Here is a 20,207-nt window from a genome sequence, read left to right on the forward strand (position 1 = left end):
GGTACCAACGTTACGTCTATTGTATTGTTTTAGTTTATTAAATAAAAATGTAAACTTCAATGAAAAATATATTTCTTTAATATCAATTATTTAATTCACAAAACTTTAAAGGAACATTCTGTTGCAGGGTAGCGTCATGGCACAGACGTTTCCAGATGAAGACAAAAATTAACATATACAGAACAATTAACTTGAACACATTTAACAATATTAAATAGATAAAAAAATATTTTAACAATTCACAACCATTTTAAAAATTACGAACAACGAAACATCAAACAAAATGCGTTTTTCAAATGGTTTTCAATTGTTAAATTTTTTTGTGACTCGTGTATTTACTTCAAACATGTAGCTGTGTTTTTACACGCTCACAATAGTCACAAACATTAAACAAATACAGTAGTCACAAATACAATGAACACATCCAGAAACATTAAAAATGAACAAATCACAAATGTGAAACTACCTATAAATAGTCACAACCTTAGAGAATCACAAGTGTAACTTTGATAACTGTTATTGTCAGAAATCACAATTGGTAGATAGCTTAACTCACCGTGACAATATACTCACCAAGTGGTGACCAAACTCTTTATATCTGATCACAATATCCTGTGATTAAAATTAATTAACAATATTTAAGCCTCACGAGTATTATTCTTCAATATAGTCTATAGTTTGTACATACTCAAGAAAACTTTAATACTAGAGAAAATTATGATCAATAAATTAATAATGCAGTGAAATTTTACAAGTTGAAATCAAAAATGTATTGAGTTAATTTAACTAAATAACTTCAACTTGCAAAAATGATTATCACATTTCACATTTGCTTTATCACATAAGTATTGCTTTTAAAATAAATAATTTAACACGTTTAAAGTGCCGGTAAAATTCTAATTTTCTAAAATGATCAGTCAAACTTATTAAAGGCACTGTTAAAATTCAATACGAAAATTTTCGCAACGCAACCTAAAAATTATTGACTCGTAGCCATACCTAAAAACTAGAATCAGTCGTTGAAATAATGTTTCCGGCTCTCTCCAAAAAAAAATATTTTGTCTTTTTTTATACGACATATTTGCTGGGCATCATGTTCGTTTTAAGAAAACTCATGAAATAATTGTCGTATTTGTAATTCAACTGGTCCTCTCTGATAGTATTGTAAAAATATATGTAGAAAAATCCCCTTAGCTTATCCAGTTTCTCTTTGCGACTAAAGAAAATCTATTAATACAAAAAAAAATCTTTAATTCCACTCCAACTAAACCTCAAGTTCACGGTCGTTTGTGAATTTAACCCATCAGAACTTGTTTGCGAAATCGATTCCTCAACGCTTGCAGCGTAGTTTACATTTATCCAACTTCCGGTGCTCGATACAGAGTTAGGAACGGGATTTATGTTGATGGGTTCCGATACTTTGCTTACATCAAAATTTGACAAATTCTCGCTAGAATCCATGGAATCTTGAGAACTGCAGAGAAAAAAAAATCACTGTTTTTTTTTGTGTTAACATTTTATTGAGTTTTATAATCTATTTTTTTTTGGATATCGATTAACCAGTGATCACCAGAGATCGGATTCAAATAGGCGTTAAGTAGGAAGCGGAGAATCAGTTCCTAATATGTACATACAGTGCATTTTTTTTAACTGTTGCCATAGGGAATTGCATGGTAAAACTTATACCCCCTGTTAACTTTTGTTCTGATGAAAATATTCAAACCATTTTTGGAACAAAGTTGGAAGATTTTTTAAACTATCGGATAGTTTACAATTCAATATCCTAAACTGTCGAAAAAGTTGTGAAAAAATTTAAAGCGCGCCGGAATAATAGTACGTCGAGCGGCCGCTAGAATAGCGTCCCTGCCGGCTCAACCAGCACCTGACCAAATTCCATTACAGTGCGACATTTACAAAATAGTCGAAGAAAAACATTTAGAACAATTCCTTTGATAATTTCTGTTAATTTGTTGAATTATTTGTGCGTTAACGTTTTTACGTTTTGTTTTTTTTATAAAGAAATTTAATCATAGCCACGAGAATATCTCGCTATTTATTTTTTAAATGAAACTGACAAAAATCAAAAGTGGGGATAGGCAGTTGCTGGTTGAGCCGACAAGGACGCTATTCTGGCGGCCGCTCGACGTACTATTATTCCGGCGTGGTACAAATATTTTTTTCACAACTTTTTCGACAGTTTAGGATATTGAATTGTAATCTATCCGATAGTTTAAAAAATCTTCCAACTTTGTTCCAAAAATGGTTTGAATATTTTCATCAGAACAAAAGTTAACAGGGGGCATAAGTTTTACCATGCAATTCCCTATGGCAACAGTTAAAAAAATGCACTGTATATTGCATGAAAATACGCTAACCAAGTAGTAAAAGTACTAATCGCTCACAGCTGATGCGGTTTCATATTATAAATACATACATCAGCGCACGGAATAATGCTAGTTAATTCGACTTGAAATGTGTTTTTGACTGAACAGGTCGACTATATGGTTTTTGCGGAGTTTTTGTTTCGTTTTTATTCAGCATGAGACGAACGCAATGTTTGGTGGCGTCCCAAGTGCTTTGCGAATTTATTTGAATAAAATTTGATAACGCTGTAAATTAAATAATACATTCTCAAATAATAATGTAACAATATTCAAACTGTACGACACCAGGTAATCTGTCGAGTCTAGCACAGCTTCAAAAAACAGACAAACCATTATTAAATCGTGAAATTGACGCTCTGCACGCACGTTCATGAAATTCGACCCCCACTACTAGAATCGCCTCAATTTGTCCGAACACTGGTAATCACGTATTCAAACATGCAGGGTGTTCGATTAACAAGTAAAATATCAACACTAGTTCAGTACAAAAATTTAAAACTCACATCAACCGTTTAATGAAATTGTTTAATTTTCTCAAAATGCAGAAAATGTTTGTGATGTTAATTTTTTTCACAGTACCAGGATGAAATATTTGATTTTTAACAAAACGTATGGGTATTACACCATGTTTGGGAAATTCTCAAATAATATCAGATTTTAAAGTCAGTTGAAACGAACCATTTTCTTATTTTCGGTGAAGATATTCTTCACACATACACATTCGTGTAAGTATGTATACATGAAAATGTTACTTACTTATCATTCTTTTGAGAGCTTTCGAATTCAGTTGGAATTGCATCATTAGCTTTGGACATCTCAAAAGTCCTTAAAAAATTTACAAATTACATTGTCTTTCAAAACGAGAAACATTTACCCTGCATCTTCATTCAAAGAAGGTGGGCCCTCGACGTTTTCCTTTTTGATGTCAGTGTTCTGTTGCTCAGGAGGCCTAAAAATGTTTATTGACTAAAAATAATTAAGAAAATGTTGTGCGATTACGCCAAATTGAAAACGCTAAATTCGTCTTCAAAGATGTGCTTCAAACTATAGAAACAGAACAGAAGGATGTGTTCATTCTTGCTTATTCTGTCAGGAAAATTATGCCCGAACAACATCCAATCGTACGCCAAAGTGAAATATAGCATTTCTTTGGGACTTAGATTCTTGTGGATTACGCCGTCGGCCCACAAACTTAGCCGAATCAAACAAATGAACAATGGAGTTCTGTCCCATCCACTAATGCAATGTATCAAAATACCTCCACTCTCCTTGAAGAATCGCAATTAATTTTAAATTGAATCAAAGTAGAAAAATATGTTAAGTACCCGCAAACTACCAATAATGAATTTTAAATAATTCTGGGTTATCTGAACGATGTCCCACTTCTTGTAGTCCTCCCAGCGAATATTGAGAAAGTCGCGAACTGGACTTTTAATTATAGATAACGGGGCATCGCACATCGACGTTGGCCAATCAAAGTACAAACCTTGGCCGGTGAAGGAATTGTCATAAAACTTTTTAAAAAATTCACAACCAGGAAAAGGCATCGATTGCAATTTAAAATTAGAACAATATTCGGCATTCGAATGAACTTTCTCTGAAGAGGTAACCCTAAAGAGAAATAAAACCGTATTCGATTTTGGAAATAATCAACAAATAGAGAATAATCATTACGGCAGTCCAAACTTGATCTTCCTATTTTCCACCATTAGATCAACTATTGTGGTAACATTTAATTTCTGCAACAGAACGACATCAGCGCCCTGAATTTCGGTTGAGGATTTTCTCAGTCTTGGATTTCTGGCAGTATTATCGTCGTCGCCATTTTCGTTACTTTCAAAACGGTTATTTATGGCGTTCCACGTGTTTCTCACAAACATTTCTGTATCGGTAGCGACAGTGGACGATCGGCAAATGAAATTGTTGTTGTACATGATGACAGGCACGGGAAAGCGACCTCTGCACCTAATAACCCCAAATCAATCACTCGATAATAATTTATTTCATACGGGTATGCACCCAAACAGAGAAAACGTAGGCAAAATCAAAATCAAAAAAATAAAATAACACCTTTACTGCTCTAATTATGTAATTTATTTGTGAATAACATTTTTTTGACGTTGACTAAAGCATCTCCTAAACTAAGAATCACGGTTTATATTGCTGTTGTCAAAATATTTGTCTTAAAATCGCGTTGATAAATACATATGTGAAAATATTCGACATAGGTTTATTAGTATCGGAGAAATCGTACGTCAAAAATATGTTGATTAAAGAATGTGCACGAAGTAATCGCACAAATATGCGTTCTCGACGAGTTCTACATTTTCCATGAACATCGTTTTCGCCTAACACTAGCGGTTTGGCTGCGATATGCGTTTAAAGTGTAAAATTAGCGACTTGGCACGCGCCGCTAGAAAAAAAGTGTCATATCTCGTTTAAATGTTACGCGAGCCAGGTGGAGAGAGAGACAATAAAAGTGGGCAACATCCGTGTGTCAACATCCGAAATTCGTTAGGTAGTGCTACACCACACGGGCACCGTGATGCCCACGGTGATTTTTCATTTGGGAGAGGGCAAAAAAAGAACATAACACTTATTGGAATTATTATTCTTAAATTACCTGGCTAGGCAGGCTGTGTTAACAATCTCCACAAGTCCCTGGGGTGAGATCTTTCGTTCAGACTCTGGCGCGCCTATTTCCCCAAGGATGAATGGAATGGTAACAGGGTAGTAGTGCGACAATCTGCCGCACTTATTATCAACCTTGAACACATCATACTCTTTCTCCAGGACTTGCTGGCAAAAGTCTAAAGCAGCTTCAGCCTGTTACCAAGAAGAAAAAACAAACCCACATGAAGACAGAAATCTTTATTGCATACCCTTGGATCCAATTCGTTGGCGTTGTAGGTCTTCTGAAGGAAATACCCCAACATGCTCCGTATCTGTTCATCACTTGGTCCTGGATCCTCCGGCCACGAAATTTTGTCAAAATCGGCATCGTTCTCCGCAGTTGTCTCAAAAACATCAAATTGAAGCTGTGATGGAGAATCTTGGAATGTATTATTCAAGCCTGGAGCGAGATCATTGTCGGAATTGTTCGAAGACATTTTTTTTCCTTCTGTAAAAACAATAACAAAAAATGTAATCTTGTGATTAACTAATCTACGTATGACATAAATTACATCGTATTTTCGATAAAATTGTAATAATTGTGTTTACCTCCTCAAAAACTTGTCGAAATGAAAAAAATTTTCAACAAAATTTAATGTCGACAGAAGGCACGTACATCCAGAGCACACTTATCCAAATGAAAACCACGCGGTGCACGAAAGCGAAAGCGCGTTAACATCGAATCGAGTTGCCCGGTGAATGGAATTGGTAAACATCTAGGGATTTTCGTATGTCAACGTTTGTTTAGTTATATTCATTATTTTTTTAATTTTAACGTTCGTCATTCAATATAAAAATAAATAATAATTTTCTAATTTACACTACAGTAATCTAAAATAAATCAGATTTAACTGTATGGTACAACAACCATGTATTTGATGGTTTTCAACTGACATCTGAATTGGTAACCGGCCCAAATAATGCAAATACCTACATATAATAAGTTCGATCAGTAGCAACTCAAATAACGGTTACGGGAGGGTTACGCGTTAATAAACATTCAATTTTTAAATATATAAAAAATTTAATACATCATAAACAACGCGTAAGTTAGAAATCTGATTTTAGGCCAGCCATAAAAAATAAACGAAAAGATAAAAAGATGCACAAAAACATGGGTGCATATAAATAAAAATGAATAATAACGACATGTTTTTTGTTATAAAAAGTCTCCGCTTTCTGTTACTTTTGCTTATTTATGCATAATCTTCAGTGCGGTTCAGGTTCAGCGGGACCAAGCGGGACTGTGCGTCATCCACATAAGATCGAATCAGTCTCTACTGACGATTTAACAGATTAAATTAAGTACAAGTCAATATTAAAGAACATTATGTAATTATATTTTGAATAGCATTTACCAAACGTTTGGATTATCTTACTCTTTTTTATTCGGGTGAGTTTGATATTATGCTGAGTGTTTTTTAAAACGTTGAAGGTTTCAGTTCTTGCAACACAATTATCGAATTATCTATGAATTTTTATAACATTGAGTTTGTTATGTTCCTTATTCCGTTTCTGCGTCTCATCACTGAAAATGTAGCTGATAATTAATTATTTAACATTAGTAAGATTACATTACATGTAAAGATTAATGTAAACATAAGGGAAATGTTTTGCATTCTTGTCTGTATTTTAAAATTTTGTCATTTTTAAAAATGACCTCTATATGAAGCACCTAATTACCATTTACAATTTGTATAACTCGAACAAAGTAAATAAATATGTTAGTATTTTTGCCTTTTTAATGTTGAAATAAAAGCACGAAGAACAAATAAGATTTCTTCGTTAGAAATAGGTCCTAATGTAATGTAACTGATGTAACTTTTAACCCCGCGACCAAATTATATAACCAACATTACACACATCAACAAACTTTTTAAATGTATTTATTATATCATTGTATTCCATTCAAAATAACTATGTATACGATACACAGTTGCGTCAATGTGATAATTAAGAAAAGTGAAAATACAGGAAGCAAATATCTTTCTATGGAAAATAATTAATAATGTTAGGTTGAATCGAATTTTGAGCTACCTAGGAGTTTGCTAGAATGAAATTAAAACCGATCAGGTTTCATTAAAAATTAATCAACGGTATTATAGAAAGAAATAACTTTTAAGACGAACTTTAACAAGTAAGAGTTCACGGTAAATTCGGAAAAAGCGTTGGAGTTCAAATGATTTTTTTTTGTCCCGAATTTTGTACCGGGAATTTCTCACTATTGTACAATTTTTACGCCACAAAAATAGGGATACGCTGTGAATTACACAGTAAACTTTTGTGCCCTGACCGTTTTCACAATATGTATATATCTATTTACTTTAAAGAACTGGACATTGACTAACGAATTTATTGTTCATTAAATTTCAGACCATGTAGAAACCTTTGACGAATATGCTGTCTGTGACTTTTGCCAAATAACTTCCTGGGTCAGCAACTAGGTTTAAATAAAAAAGGCAATATAGACATATATATTTTATTACCTTAAAGCTACCGTATGATCAAATAAAAATCATTCAGAGCAGATACTACACATCAAACAGTTTTAGAAACAAACTTATTTAAATTTTAAATACCTTGTTTATTATCATTTCACAGCTGAAAGTATTTTTAAAGTAGTTTTTTTAGTTTGATATATAAAAAATTTCGATGTGGACACGTGTAGTACCTCTAAATAGATTTTATATTTGATAACACACAGTACATAACTTAATAACTATACATTTTTTGGAAATACAACACTTAAAACATAAATGGACAACACTTTTCATCACTTAAAACACAGTATGAAAAAACTATTTATATCATCAACTAAAATATATATATTCAACAATTTCCAAAACATACAAATTTTGAACTGATGGCTGAACGTGTTAAAAAAAAAATAACAACACTCCCAGCGTTATACGTTTCTTATTACATCGTGCGTTTATTTACAAACATAATTTTCACAACGATAAATTATCTGTATAAAGTATAAATAATAGAAAAAAAAATTATATAATAAAATCAATCATTGTGACGGATGGAGTATGAGTGCATACCGATACAAAAATGCAATCGATAACAAATGATTCTTGTCGTAACAAATAAATGAAGATGAATCGATATCACCGAATTTGATTTCCGAAAATAAAAATAACTTTGGCTTAAATATATTGCCGAATTTTTACTGTAGTTGCTTCACCTCAAATAAACTAAATTAATAAATAATTTAACGATATTGATTTCTTAATCCTAAAAGTAATCTCTTTCTTCGCAGCCCTTGAAGAATGTCCATTACATGTTATAAAAGTGTAGGATTAAATACAAGTGTAATATTTTTTCAAAAAATATTGAACCTTGAATAACACACAATCGATGTGTCACACACAATAGATTCTACGTACACATGAAATTTGTAAAACTGCGTAGAGTCCACTACAAACACGGTTTATGAAAGAATACAAAAAAAAAGAAAATGTAAATATATTTTCAAAAATAGTAGAAGCTTGTCGATATAAACTATGTTAATATTAAGCAATGAATAACTAAAAAAGACTTAATTTCTATTCTAAATATTTTTTCACAGCCTAATTTATGTATTTACCTATTTACCCTTGTGAAATTTGGCATCTACATTGTACAAAACAAGGTCGATGGCACAAAAATGTTCACCAATTAATTCAAAAAATTGGGTCCTTTATATAAACTATTTTATATATAACATTTTGTTTAAATTAAGGTGTTTGTATTTTTATCAAAATATATTAAAAATTCTGTCCGACTATAAGGCAATTGTTTGTGAGATATTTACAAAATATCATATATTTATGTAAAAAATAAGTAGTTTTCACTAGTGAAACTAAACCGTTTTTATCAAATTAAACATTATTTAAGCGTAATTTACAAACTTATAAACTAAATTATTATTACACCGAAATTACGTTTTTGTCACAAAATCAAATAAATATTAGTTAAATTTCGAGCATTGACCTCCAAAATATGTAACAATTGTCAGAAAAATAGCGCCTTATTAAAATTATAATTTTGTTCTATCTTTTCGATTAAAAATTGTGTAGAAAATTGTGAAATTATGAGTTTTAACGAATTCGTCGATAATTCACTGATATTTTCGTTATCACATTTTCAAGTTTAAGTAAAATGCATTACCAAAGCTAGACACATTACGCTGTTGAAAATATTAGAAGACCAAAAAAAGAAATAGACGAAGATTTCAAAAACACGATAGTATATGCTCTAAACATTCTACAATAATTTACTTTTTGTTAATGGTATACATGGAGATGTTGAACTCTATAAATATTCTAAAACTTTCGACTTTCAGTTAATTCACTCGTATATAAAAATAGTGTAGTATAAAAAATGACTTAAAACTAAGATTCCCAGCACGAAAAATACAACCACGATTTGCTGATAGAGAAAGTTTTATTCATGTTGCACTGATCTCAATTATCAGTTTGTCAAATTGAAAATTAGCAAACAACTGTAACACAATAAATCTGATGTTATCAAAGGTAGTAAGACCATCCAGCTGTTTCTTAGTTTAACACCTTTGGTTCACTGAAATTGTAAACGTCTATGAACACAAAATTGCCATGAATTTCAAACGAACATCGCTGTGATTATCGCAAACAAAAATTCCGATTATACCTACCAAATTATTCAATGCCACGAGGTCCATCAATGGGCATTGTGTGCAGTACTTCATCTAGCAACTGCAAAGCTCGGTGCAAATGTATTTCCACCCAACACGGTGTCTCTTTTATCGACTGTCGGGGGTAATCTGGGCCCCAACCTTTGACAAAACTTAACCGCAAAATACACAGTCTTCTTAGGTCGTCCACCCCAATACCGGTTGCTGCCGATAAACCTAGGTTGGAGAACAACTTTTGTGATCAAATTATTTTTCCACATTTTATTACGTATTTGCAAGTCCAAAATTATTCTAAAAAATCATCTGCTGTGTTGATATTAATTGTACGAAGAATTAACTTTTTTTTAAATTTACTTATCGTTAGGTCGAATTGTGACATACTTAAATTTTATAAAGCAAATTACTTCAACTAACCGATGTGAATACGTATAAGTTTGTTTTTCATAGCCAAGCTGTTCAATGTATTTAATTGGCACGACTCGGTTTTGGCGTTGTTAATCCGTTTGTTTCAAAAATGTTTCAAGACAGTACCGTGTAAACTTACTTATTGCCGGCGCTATGCCACCCACAGAGTGCGGTCCTGGAATATGTCCCGCTACAGCAGCCGCTTGAGCCGCCGCAGCCGCTTGAGCGGTTGCAGCTTGTGTGGTCATCTGATGATGACACTGCCTTAAATCAAACACCTAAACACAGTTTATTTAACGCTGTTGCTCTCCTCGCAGCGCCACCTACCTTAATGTACGCCGACGGATATATCTTGTGGACCGCGTCTCCCGGTTGTCGGCCGGCCTCCCTGTCCAGATAATAACTCTGGACGAAGACAGAGTGGTCACTTAAGCAACGCAACCAAACGTCACCTTCACCCCTCAAATCCAGTTGCACGCCCTTGCCAATATGCAACCGCGCCCTCTCACTCTGATCAGTTCTGTGGACGTTGCTCAGCGCGCCCAAACAGAACCTGTTGCCCCCTGAAGGGTCGACGTAGCCGTCGATTGTCACGTTTGGACAACTCGAAGGTACTTTGAACGTCTCCCCGACTTGGGTGTCCAACTCAAAGTAAGCCACTGAACACCAATATTCGGGTGCAGGCTGTGTGGACAGCAAACCGGCTATATTCACGTCGTTACTCAGTTGATTGTTCCAATATGTGCTGTGGTGCGTTCTGTTGTCAGGAGGTTGCATGGATTGGGTGTAGGTCAAGGTGTTTGAGCCAGTCCATGTTCCTCCCGCGCCGGTAAAAGACTGACCCATGGTGGCTGCTGGTTGGCTGGCGGTTACTCCAGCACTGTTGTTGTTGACAACAGCTTGCGCTGGAGTTGTGTGAGTCGAGTTGGTAAATCCATTTTGTTGCAAAGAGACAGGAGGGTTACTACTCGCACCTACAACATTTCGATTCGAATTTGATTGTTGATAAAAACATGTTTTTATTTATTCTTCCTCTAAAACCCACCTATATTTTGTGGTAACGGTGGTGTCGGCCTATCTACACCACTCTGTGATGAATTATAATATTGGGTGTGCGTTTGAGAAGCAACGCTTCCCCCCGACGATTGCGTACTTGTAGGTACTTGATTTTGACCTGAAAAGTGGAATCCATCAGACTCTCCTACCCACTACCACTTTAACCTTTCACAAACTTGCTTCAGATTATTTGGAAAATTTCGTCGATTAATTCCATAAACTCAATTTACTAATAAATTTTACATGTCAACAGTGATTTATTTCAATTTAAAAACTTCTCTATTCGTTACTTGGCAAATACCTAATGACTTTTTCAATTGTTTGATTTCACGGTCTCAATATGTATAAGTAATTTAAAAAATAAAACAGGAACTGTGAAAAACTCAAATACTCCCGCAAGTCCCCAATCTTATCTCGAATTTTTACTGACGGTAAAAATTATTTAGATAATGGACTACTTTACATTTTAAAAAATTCAAAGAAAAATTCGTGACATTGAATTTATTTGTATTAATATTTAATTTCAGCACACTGAGCGTTGTTAATCAGTTAACATAAAACAAAAATAAAAATGTGACATTTTGTTTCTAAGTTAATTAATCAAAAAAAGTATAAAACAATGTCGAGCTAAGTTTCAACAAATTCTGATATGTATTTACTCGTTACTTTCTCTTAATTTTGCATAGGCTCACGGTTGTCATTTTCAATTAAAAAAAATTAATTTACCTATTGCTGCGCAAATAATTATCTTGTTAAAAAATCAAAAATTTAAATAACCGATCTAGCAAATTTTGATCAAAATGAATAATAAACAAAAAACATTTTTTCGCAAAAATTTTATGTAGATTTTCGAAAAATATATTGTAAAATGTTTACCAATAGAATATCGATGTGAGAAAATATTTTAAAAAAAGCTTGAAATATTTTTCCTTTTCCCGAAACTACAAAAAATTCTAAATAAGAGTTCATAATGTAAATGAAAAATTACTATGTAAATAAAAAAATAATTTTTCTCTAAAAGGTAGGTATTTTTATGGGGCGGAAATAAACTTTTCCAATACCATTTCCCTACATCAACGAAAAATTCTTCAGTTTTTCTATGTAAGTTTCTTAGGGACCATTTAGGTAAACTACTACACAAACATTACATACGACACACAAATATAATCATTTGGTGACATTCAAGAAAATTACTGTAAAATATTAAACGTTTACAAAGTACTTTAAAAATACTTGACCAGATCTACGTCACCTCTTACTTTTTAGGGGGGAATTACCACAAATTCTCCGAACTATGTTACATAAGAAAAACATCTAATTTACATATTATACAACTGCAAGTATAACTAAAGTGCTTTGAACTGAAATAGCAAGATTGTTAGAACATAACAAAAAACAAAAAAAAAGAAAAACATGAAAAAAATTCTTACAATGAGGTAAATGCATGTGTGGTAACCAATTATTTCTTGAACATGCGTCAACTCCACCTTCAATTTTAGGTACGGGAGGTCCCATAACTGGTCTGTTTGTTGAATTATATATTCCCTGATCACCTACCATAACAACGAAAACATAACATGCATAACTAAAAATACCAAATTCAAGAAAAAAAAAATATAGGTAATAAAAAAAGTTCAAACAAACCTCCTTGAATACAAATAATGGACTCGATTACATAACCAAAAAAATTTGTTTTAGAAATTATCGTTTAGGAAATCTTACTTGTGGAAGGTACTTGCAGTCCGCTGAGGGTGAAATTCTGCTGGGGAGGATGATGTTGTATAGTTTGTGAAACTCCTATTCCTATTTCACCATCTACATCCATACTACCACTAGGAACGGGCCCTGCAGTGTACTCATCTTTCACAAGTCTTGCCGTTCCAGACTGGAGAGTCAATCCCGACAGATCAATTCCCGGTGAGACCACCCGTTCATAATGATAAGGATTAACACACACTGAGTCACACTTTAAGTCAAATGCAAACTGGCAATATTTGACATGTTTTAATTCATTTTTATGGAGATCAGGCCATCGCCAAATTCGAGCGTAGATCACATGAGGAAATCCCTTCCGACCGGCGACCTGTGTCAAAATTAATTTAATTAGATTACATAATAAATATATCCGCATTTTGAGTTAATTACGAGAAATTAATTTTGTACTGAACGAAAATCATTCGAGGGGTAGAAACTGGGCAATTTTGGAAACTCTAACATCTACGTGTCCGTATTCATTTTGTACACCTGAAATGTTACGCTGTTAAAATTATGTACATCCAGAAATTTCAAATGCATGGACAAATGCAATACGGAAGCACTCACATGTTTAAATTTGAAGTAAGGAATGAATAAAAAAATTGTATGTATAAAAGAATGTAGATCAACAGCAACACCAAACCAACAGCACTCTTAAGGATATGAATTCATATTGTGTACACCACGTTGGAAATTGAGCAATGGGTGGTCGTGCACTGATGTCGTATGATAAAAGTTGTATGGTTGCATTCAGTTAACGGAAATTCACACCAAAAATGAATAGAAAAGTGTTCCGTCGAGACTACAAACGTTTCAAAACGTTGTCATTTCAAAACAAATACAAATTTTGTAGCGAAAATGTTGTTTTATCCCATCACATTTCACATGTACTTGAAAGTTTTTGTTAATGGAAACTACAAAAAAATTTGATTTCTCGAGTTACATATTTTAATTATTGTTCCATACGACTGTCATTTTAAAAAAGTGAAACCTAGTAGACTCCGCAGTTACAGCCGTCCCATACCTTGTAATAATGAAAATGATATTCGCACATTACTTAAGTGGCAAAGTTTCTTACTCACGTGTGCGTAATTAAAAAAAAAATTGTACTTGTCGGAAAATGGTTTATATCAACAAGATTCTCACAAACAATCGAAAAATTAGCTCAACACGTGAGCGGTAGTAAGGATAGAAAAAAATCTGACCAACTAACTGAAATCGCACGTGTATAAATAATTCTACAGAATAAACACGTAATTTTGAAAACTAAGAAAAATCAAGTCAGAAAGAAACGATAAAATTTGTTTTCAAATAAACTACTTTTTATTAAACCTAGACAATGTAATAATAAAAAAAAAGTGTTTTTCTGTTCATCAGTCTGAAAACACCAACGCAAATAATAATTGCACCTCAAATTGTCGAATTTTCTTATTTAGATCCAAGATAATTTGGCTTGATTTGACATTTTGTCATTATATAATTAAGGAGAACGTAAACGAGAAAATTCATTTGAATCAACAAATTTTCTACATTTAGGACTCATCGAAGCTCCTGCTGTGGAAATTGACGATGTCCTTGATATTATTGTGACTATGGTAACGGCCAACCAAACAAGACGTGAAGCAGCCAGAACATTAACTTTTTACATCTGATATTTTTCAATTAAAAAAATTACTTCTTTGCATGCTTTTATTACTCACATCCCACAGTATGACGCGAGAGTTGAAAATCTTTCTCGTTTGAAAAATATTTACTTTTAATAAATTACGTATCAACAAACAAAAGTCAACTTGCACACCAACAATTAAAACTGTTATAATGCAACCAATTTAATGCAGACCTCGTAAAATAATATTAAAAATTTATGGTAGAAGCTTTACGATTTTTTTTTTGAGTTTCGATTAATTTCCTTGTGAACGTCACAACTTATCTCTCTTTTTTGTGTCCACACACTATCTAACAATAGTCTTTCGGGGGATGACGACTTAGTAAACCTTTCATTGTTTGTTTTGATTAACATGTTTAATATGAATATTTAATGAGTCGGTTACAAAGTACATTTCCTTCTACTGATTTGATTTTTCCCCTTGTAACAAAAAAGCAAGTTGTTTCTATTGATGAATTTTTATCCGTTATTATCAGCGTACGGAATATTTAATAATGAGCCGTGGTAGCTGGTAGTCCAAATGTGCTAGCAACAGTACAAAGTAATTAACTGTTTTCTCTTACAACTGTGGCATTGCGCCAAAAAAAAGTTTAATCGATATTACCAAATTCGATCATAATTATTGTTGATTTATTTTAACGGCAGAGACGAGATAGACAGCTTCGAGACAAACATGTTACGGTTTAGTGGCTGTTACAGTTATTATTGACTACCTAAATAACTCGAGCCTCCGTCGAAGTCAAGTTTAAGTGCCTCTAAATGTATCTAGAATACAATGCAATGTAAATGTAATGTCATTCAAAGGTCCCTTCTACTATTCATTCTACAATTATTTAACTTGCTAGGTTTGTAAACATCACGTTTTTCATCTTCAAAGATAATTCATAAAATTCCAAATCATATAGGGTGAGTCATTCTTCAATATTTGTTTGATGGCCTTTTAATAGAAAAAAAATCATATCGCTACACGGAAAATTACTTATTTTATGTTGATTAATTAAGGTTATCTCCTTATAACAGCATATTAGTCTGTCATTCATGGCATCATTTTTTACCGGAAACTTGTCTGGGCGCACTCCATACAAAGAAATTGCATCGATTATCGATGGGCTTGGCTATTGTTGCAACTGTTGCAAGACTTTCAATATCTTAGCAGTATCTGTCTTATCTTCATTTATCAATACATCTGCGATTACGGTGTCTCAGTGGATGTTTAATTAGATTTTTTGAAAGAAAAAAAATATCATAAGTCACACGACTTATTTATTGTATTCATTCGAACAAATGGTACCCACTCTATCTGACATTGTCTAATAACGACAAAATTTATTGGTCTGTCCTTTTCACATTATTTGTAAAGAATCGACATTGAAAAATGTCACAACAGACTAAATGGAAATTCTAATAAGTACATTTACACTTAATTTCTTGATGTATAAAAAATGAATCTTTATTAGTAATTTCCAATGATTACTTTTTAATGTTTTGAAAATATGTATAGGTTAACAGCTATTTAGTCAGACAAGACAAATTAGTACGTGATTTTTACTAAACGTGATATCTGACAAATCAATAATTGTATAAACAAGGAATTAACATTTGAACAATTTTAACGCAAAATGAGATAAAAGTTGACTTCCACACTTAAAGGACAGAACTATTAAAAAATCTCAACTTATTAACTGATGATAAACCAATGAGACTGGTTTGTAAAACTGAAATGTGAATTTAATGACTACTAAAAGCCTACTACATTTGTATAAATTAATTCGACACCTTAAGTGATTTTCTAAATTTGGACTGTACCGACTTCAATATCCAAAGAAATTAAGTCAACAAACAAATCGTACTTGCAATAATTTTTCTGCATCCAGGCTTGACTTTTTAACAAATGTTTTACCTCAGAACGTTGGATTGGTAGTGGTCTCGTGGCAGGAACAATAACGTTAAAAAAGGATACGTAAAGTTTCTCTAATCTGAGACACCAATCAACTTATCAAGATCCATATTTACAAGTCACACATTCATTAACAGCATGTAGATTAAATAAATGAATAAATTCTTATAAAATATTTCAAATCAATCAAAATTATTTGATTATGTAGATTAGCAACGGAATTAAAATTTAAATAACACAAATCAATAAGAAATGTATTATAAAAATCTTATGCTGATCTCCTTCTATTTGACATAATTATAGTTATATGTTATTTTTAACATGTTATAAAGAATATTACATTTTTTTAAATATGTACTAGATTTTGAGGAAATGCATTTTTTTTGTAAACGCGTTTCGTAATTTGAAATTAAATTATGTAAGAGAATTAATTTGATTTTTAATGTCTAATTGTGTATGTCAATTGGAATTGTATAACAGTTTGTTGTCATCAATTTTAAATGTCATAGGTGACAGTTTCAAATTAGTAAAAAGATATTTAAATTTCCTTTTTGATTGGTGCACATTTACCACATTCTTAAGAATACGCGAAACCGTTGCAGATCAGTAAAGCACATTTTGGCAGTCTGTGGAACCGTACAAATTTTTAACATAATTAATTACACGTTCGAGATAAGAGAATTGTTGTGATGATTCATAAGATAATTATGTGGTGCAATTTCTAATGTGACGGAATAATTACATATATAAAAAGTAATTTTAAAAGAATAGTACGTACCTGCAAGCGTCCATCCAAAGTTCTTTGGATAGTGACGCACTTGCTGGGGTGAGCCCCACTCGTGGTGATTGCCGTTATTAGCGAATCCAATTCATCACGTTTTTCTTTTAGTTTTTTTACAAGAGATTCTATGGCACGTTTGGCGAAGCCCTCACTTTCTCCACCTTGTCTGTGGCACATCAGACTGTGCACAATGCTGAGACAGGCGTCAGCTGACGAGGGTGCTGTGGTGGCTAACCCCGACATATCTCGTACTACAAAAACGGTTAATAGCACTGGTTTCAATCCAAGAAGGTCTAATAACATTTAAAGAACTGACTTCAAATAAATTAAAGTTTCAAGCTGGTAACATGTTTTACACTTGCAAATGAACAAGTAACAACAAAAACAAAAATAAATGGTTATGGTGGACAAGAAGCCTACCTTTACCCAACCGTGGGTTGACATAACCTTATAATAACATAGACATAAACACCATGAAAATCGATTCGAACCACTCAATTTTCCATAGCACACTTAGTTCTAATCACGAATTTTATGAAATTAATGAACGCTTTTCTCAGTATTATCTCCCACCACCATTAAAATGTCACTATTTAATCAATAATCTTGCTTTTATTATAATAGTAAATTAAAGTACCTTCTTGGGAAGAAACTGTTGAAAATAAGTGTCCTCCCGTAGGAAGTCCCACCATTATTTGCCACTATTTTCTTGAATAACATAAAACTGTTATTTGTGTAAAATAACCTACTCTTAACTTTTCGCTCAAGTTTGGCACTTCCAATTTGCTTTACTTCACTTCGTGCCTCTCGCGTGCTTTCGTACTTCACTGCATTTTGACGACAGACAAGACGAACCGACTTCTAAAACAGTAAACTACACTTCGTAACTCTATTTTGGAATGGTGAAACTACAAACCGCCCGTAGTTTTGCCGCTTATTTGCTGACAGGCGCACTCTAGAATTGCCCACGATTGACCATTTACATGATACGAATGCGCATGCCTGCTCAAAAATATACACAGTGATCAAGGAAAGTGCTCACTAGGTAAAGTGCGTCTATGGATATTTTAAAACGACCTTTTGCTTCCTTCAGTGGTTTATTGCCGGCTAACAAAGATTGTCGTAAAAGTAATGAGTAACCGATCCTCAATAATCCGCAGGTACTATCGAGAGTTTTTGTTACAGGGTAGGTAAATAATCCCCTAGTAATGAGGCCATCATAAACGACCCAAAATGTTAACTAGTAAATTCAGGATGGACCTGGTATTTCAAGGTCAAATAATTATATTTTTTGGCTATGTAATTGTTGTAAATACTGACATGCAGGGAACCAACATAATGCGAATTCAGTAATGCTCAATCCAACGTGAACGGTGTATACATATTTTAAGTTTTATACAGTTTTGAATATAATTACATATTATATAATTTTGGAATTTGGACAAATTATTATTATTCTATGAATTTGCACCCGCCCCTGACCGAGATATTTTCAAAAGACGCGGCGCTGAAACTTTCTCCTCCCTCACACCTGAACCTGTGCGCAACATTTGCTTTTCCCAACTTCATGTCCAAACTGTAATTACCAACATGAAGACAGAAGAAACGAAAACTGGATTTGCTGAATAATTTTAAAGATGTTGTTGTTGTTATAACCCAAAGGCACTAGTCTTCGGCCAAAATTCAAACATTTGAATAATTATCAAACCGAACCCCCGAAATTAAATGAATTGGCCATGGCGTGTGAACGTCATAGAAACAGACTTTTTGATCAGCCGACAGTTTATTTTTTGTTAATAAGTTATTAAGCAATCAACTAAACTGTCGGCCGATCAAAAGTCACTACAGACACCTACAGAACACTACAGAATTGTTATGGGCTGACAGTTTATTTGATTGCTTAACAGGTGACTGCCACGTTATGTTGCTAACTCCGGGTCCCTGGGGCCATTCCTATATTTTATCAAAAACAGCAAATTTTTGTTCTTTTACTTTAAACATTTTCTTTTTGACTTCAATTTTTTTTAATTGATTTAAAAAAATGGCACAACATCTGTGCCACCAGGCGTGCGGTTTTTTTTTTTGAGATTTATGGCATGGCACACATACAGTGCCACCGTTCCTGATTGAGTTTTCTAAATTTGTTCGAACTGTACCCGGGAAAACTCATTTGTCCAACGTGAGCCCTGTAAGGAAAAACCCACTTGGACCACTCGTCCGAAAGGCTCTTGGTCTTGGTAATCCAGCACCTTTTGTGTAAATTGTTTTTTTTTTTTGTTAGACATAAATCCAGTTTAAAATAATATGTTTATGTAGTTAGAAATTAAAAAAAAAATAAAAATGTAGCGTTCATTTTATTAAACAATATATGTATATTATTCCATTTTGTACCGAAAATACATTATTTTTGATAATTTTTGTGAAAAAAAAAATTCCGGGGCCAACGATGCATAAAAGTCCACGACGCCGAGCTTTGCAAACTTCCATATGAATACACGCTAAATGTGGAGCCACGATAAATTTTAGTAAAGTCGGACCGATGGCACAATAGTTGTGCGGTTGTGCCACGCGGCGTCCACGAGAAAAATATACGTCGTGCCACGTGGCAGTTAACGTGTTAATAAGTTATTAATAAAAATTAAACTGTTGGCCGATCAAAAAGTCTATAGTGTGCGGACAGTCTTAAACCGGGTAGATCCCCTACGTTCACGTTGTGTTTTTTTTTTTATACAAGATGGCGGAAGATTAATTCGAGATGCAAATGATGGACCTCCGGGGTGGACAAACTTCGAAATAAAAATACGAAAGTCATCCATTAACAATGGCACACCATAATCTTTTACAATCGCAACATTGTGACTTGAGAGTGACAAAACAATATTTCCAAACAAGTGCTTCGTGCTCACGGCTTTCATTGGGGCAAATAAATA

The 20,207-nt window shown here is 33.3% G+C and overlaps 2 protein-coding genes and 1 long non-coding RNA gene across 6 annotated transcripts; 1 reads left to right on the forward strand and 2 right to left on the reverse strand.

Annotated features, from left to right (window-relative positions):
* Positions 1-55: 55 nt before the first annotated feature.
* Positions 56-5,494, reverse strand: EDTP (Egg-derived tyrosine phosphatase). The gene is made up of 9 exons (XM_069061305.1): positions 5,267-5,494; positions 5,008-5,210; positions 4,059-4,349; positions 3,710-3,995; positions 3,384-3,652; positions 3,259-3,333; positions 3,141-3,209; positions 1,271-1,474; positions 56-1,216 (listed from the first exon to the last, which is right to left on the reverse strand). Exons 1-9 carry the CDS (start codon positions 5,492-5,494, stop codon positions 1,069-1,071), a joined length of 1,773 nt encoding a protein of 590 aa, XP_068917406.1. The 3' UTR covers positions 56-1,068.
* Positions 5,495-6,300: 806 nt separating this feature from the next.
* Positions 6,301-6,787, forward strand: LOC138140343 (uncharacterized). The gene is made up of 2 exons (XR_011162490.1): positions 6,301-6,450; positions 6,500-6,787. It is a non-coding gene; the product is annotated as an uncharacterized lncRNA (long non-coding RNA).
* A 735-nt stretch (positions 6,788-7,522) lies between these two features.
* Positions 7,523-18,185, reverse strand: Med (Smad/Smad4 homolog Medea). Of its 4 annotated transcripts, none has more exons than XM_069061309.1 (9): positions 17,915-18,184; positions 17,275-17,528; positions 12,901-13,261; positions 12,609-12,731; positions 11,168-11,296; positions 10,450-11,096; positions 10,262-10,400; positions 9,718-9,933; positions 7,523-9,623 (listed from the first exon to the last, which is right to left on the reverse strand). In XM_069061309.1, exons 1-8 carry the CDS (start codon positions 17,967-17,969, stop codon positions 9,722-9,724), a joined length of 1,920 nt encoding a protein of 639 aa, XP_068917410.1. In that variant the 5' UTR covers positions 17,970-18,184; the 3' UTR covers positions 7,523-9,623; positions 9,718-9,721. The 4 variants fall into 4 exon arrangements, with proteins under 4 accessions (XP_068917410.1, XP_068917408.1, XP_068917411.1 ...); XM_069061307.1 differs by having other exon boundaries at positions 7,523-9,639; XM_069061310.1 differs by lacking the exon at positions 17,915-18,184 and adding an exon at positions 17,698-17,885 and having other exon boundaries at positions 7,523-9,639.
* Positions 18,186-20,207: the final 2,022 nt, after the last annotated feature.

The sequence above is a fragment of the Tenebrio molitor genome, chromosome X, assembly GCF_963966145.1.
Source record: "Tenebrio molitor chromosome X, icTenMoli1.1, whole genome shotgun sequence".
NCBI classification, from domain to species: domain Eukaryota; kingdom Metazoa; phylum Arthropoda; class Insecta; order Coleoptera; family Tenebrionidae; genus Tenebrio; species Tenebrio molitor.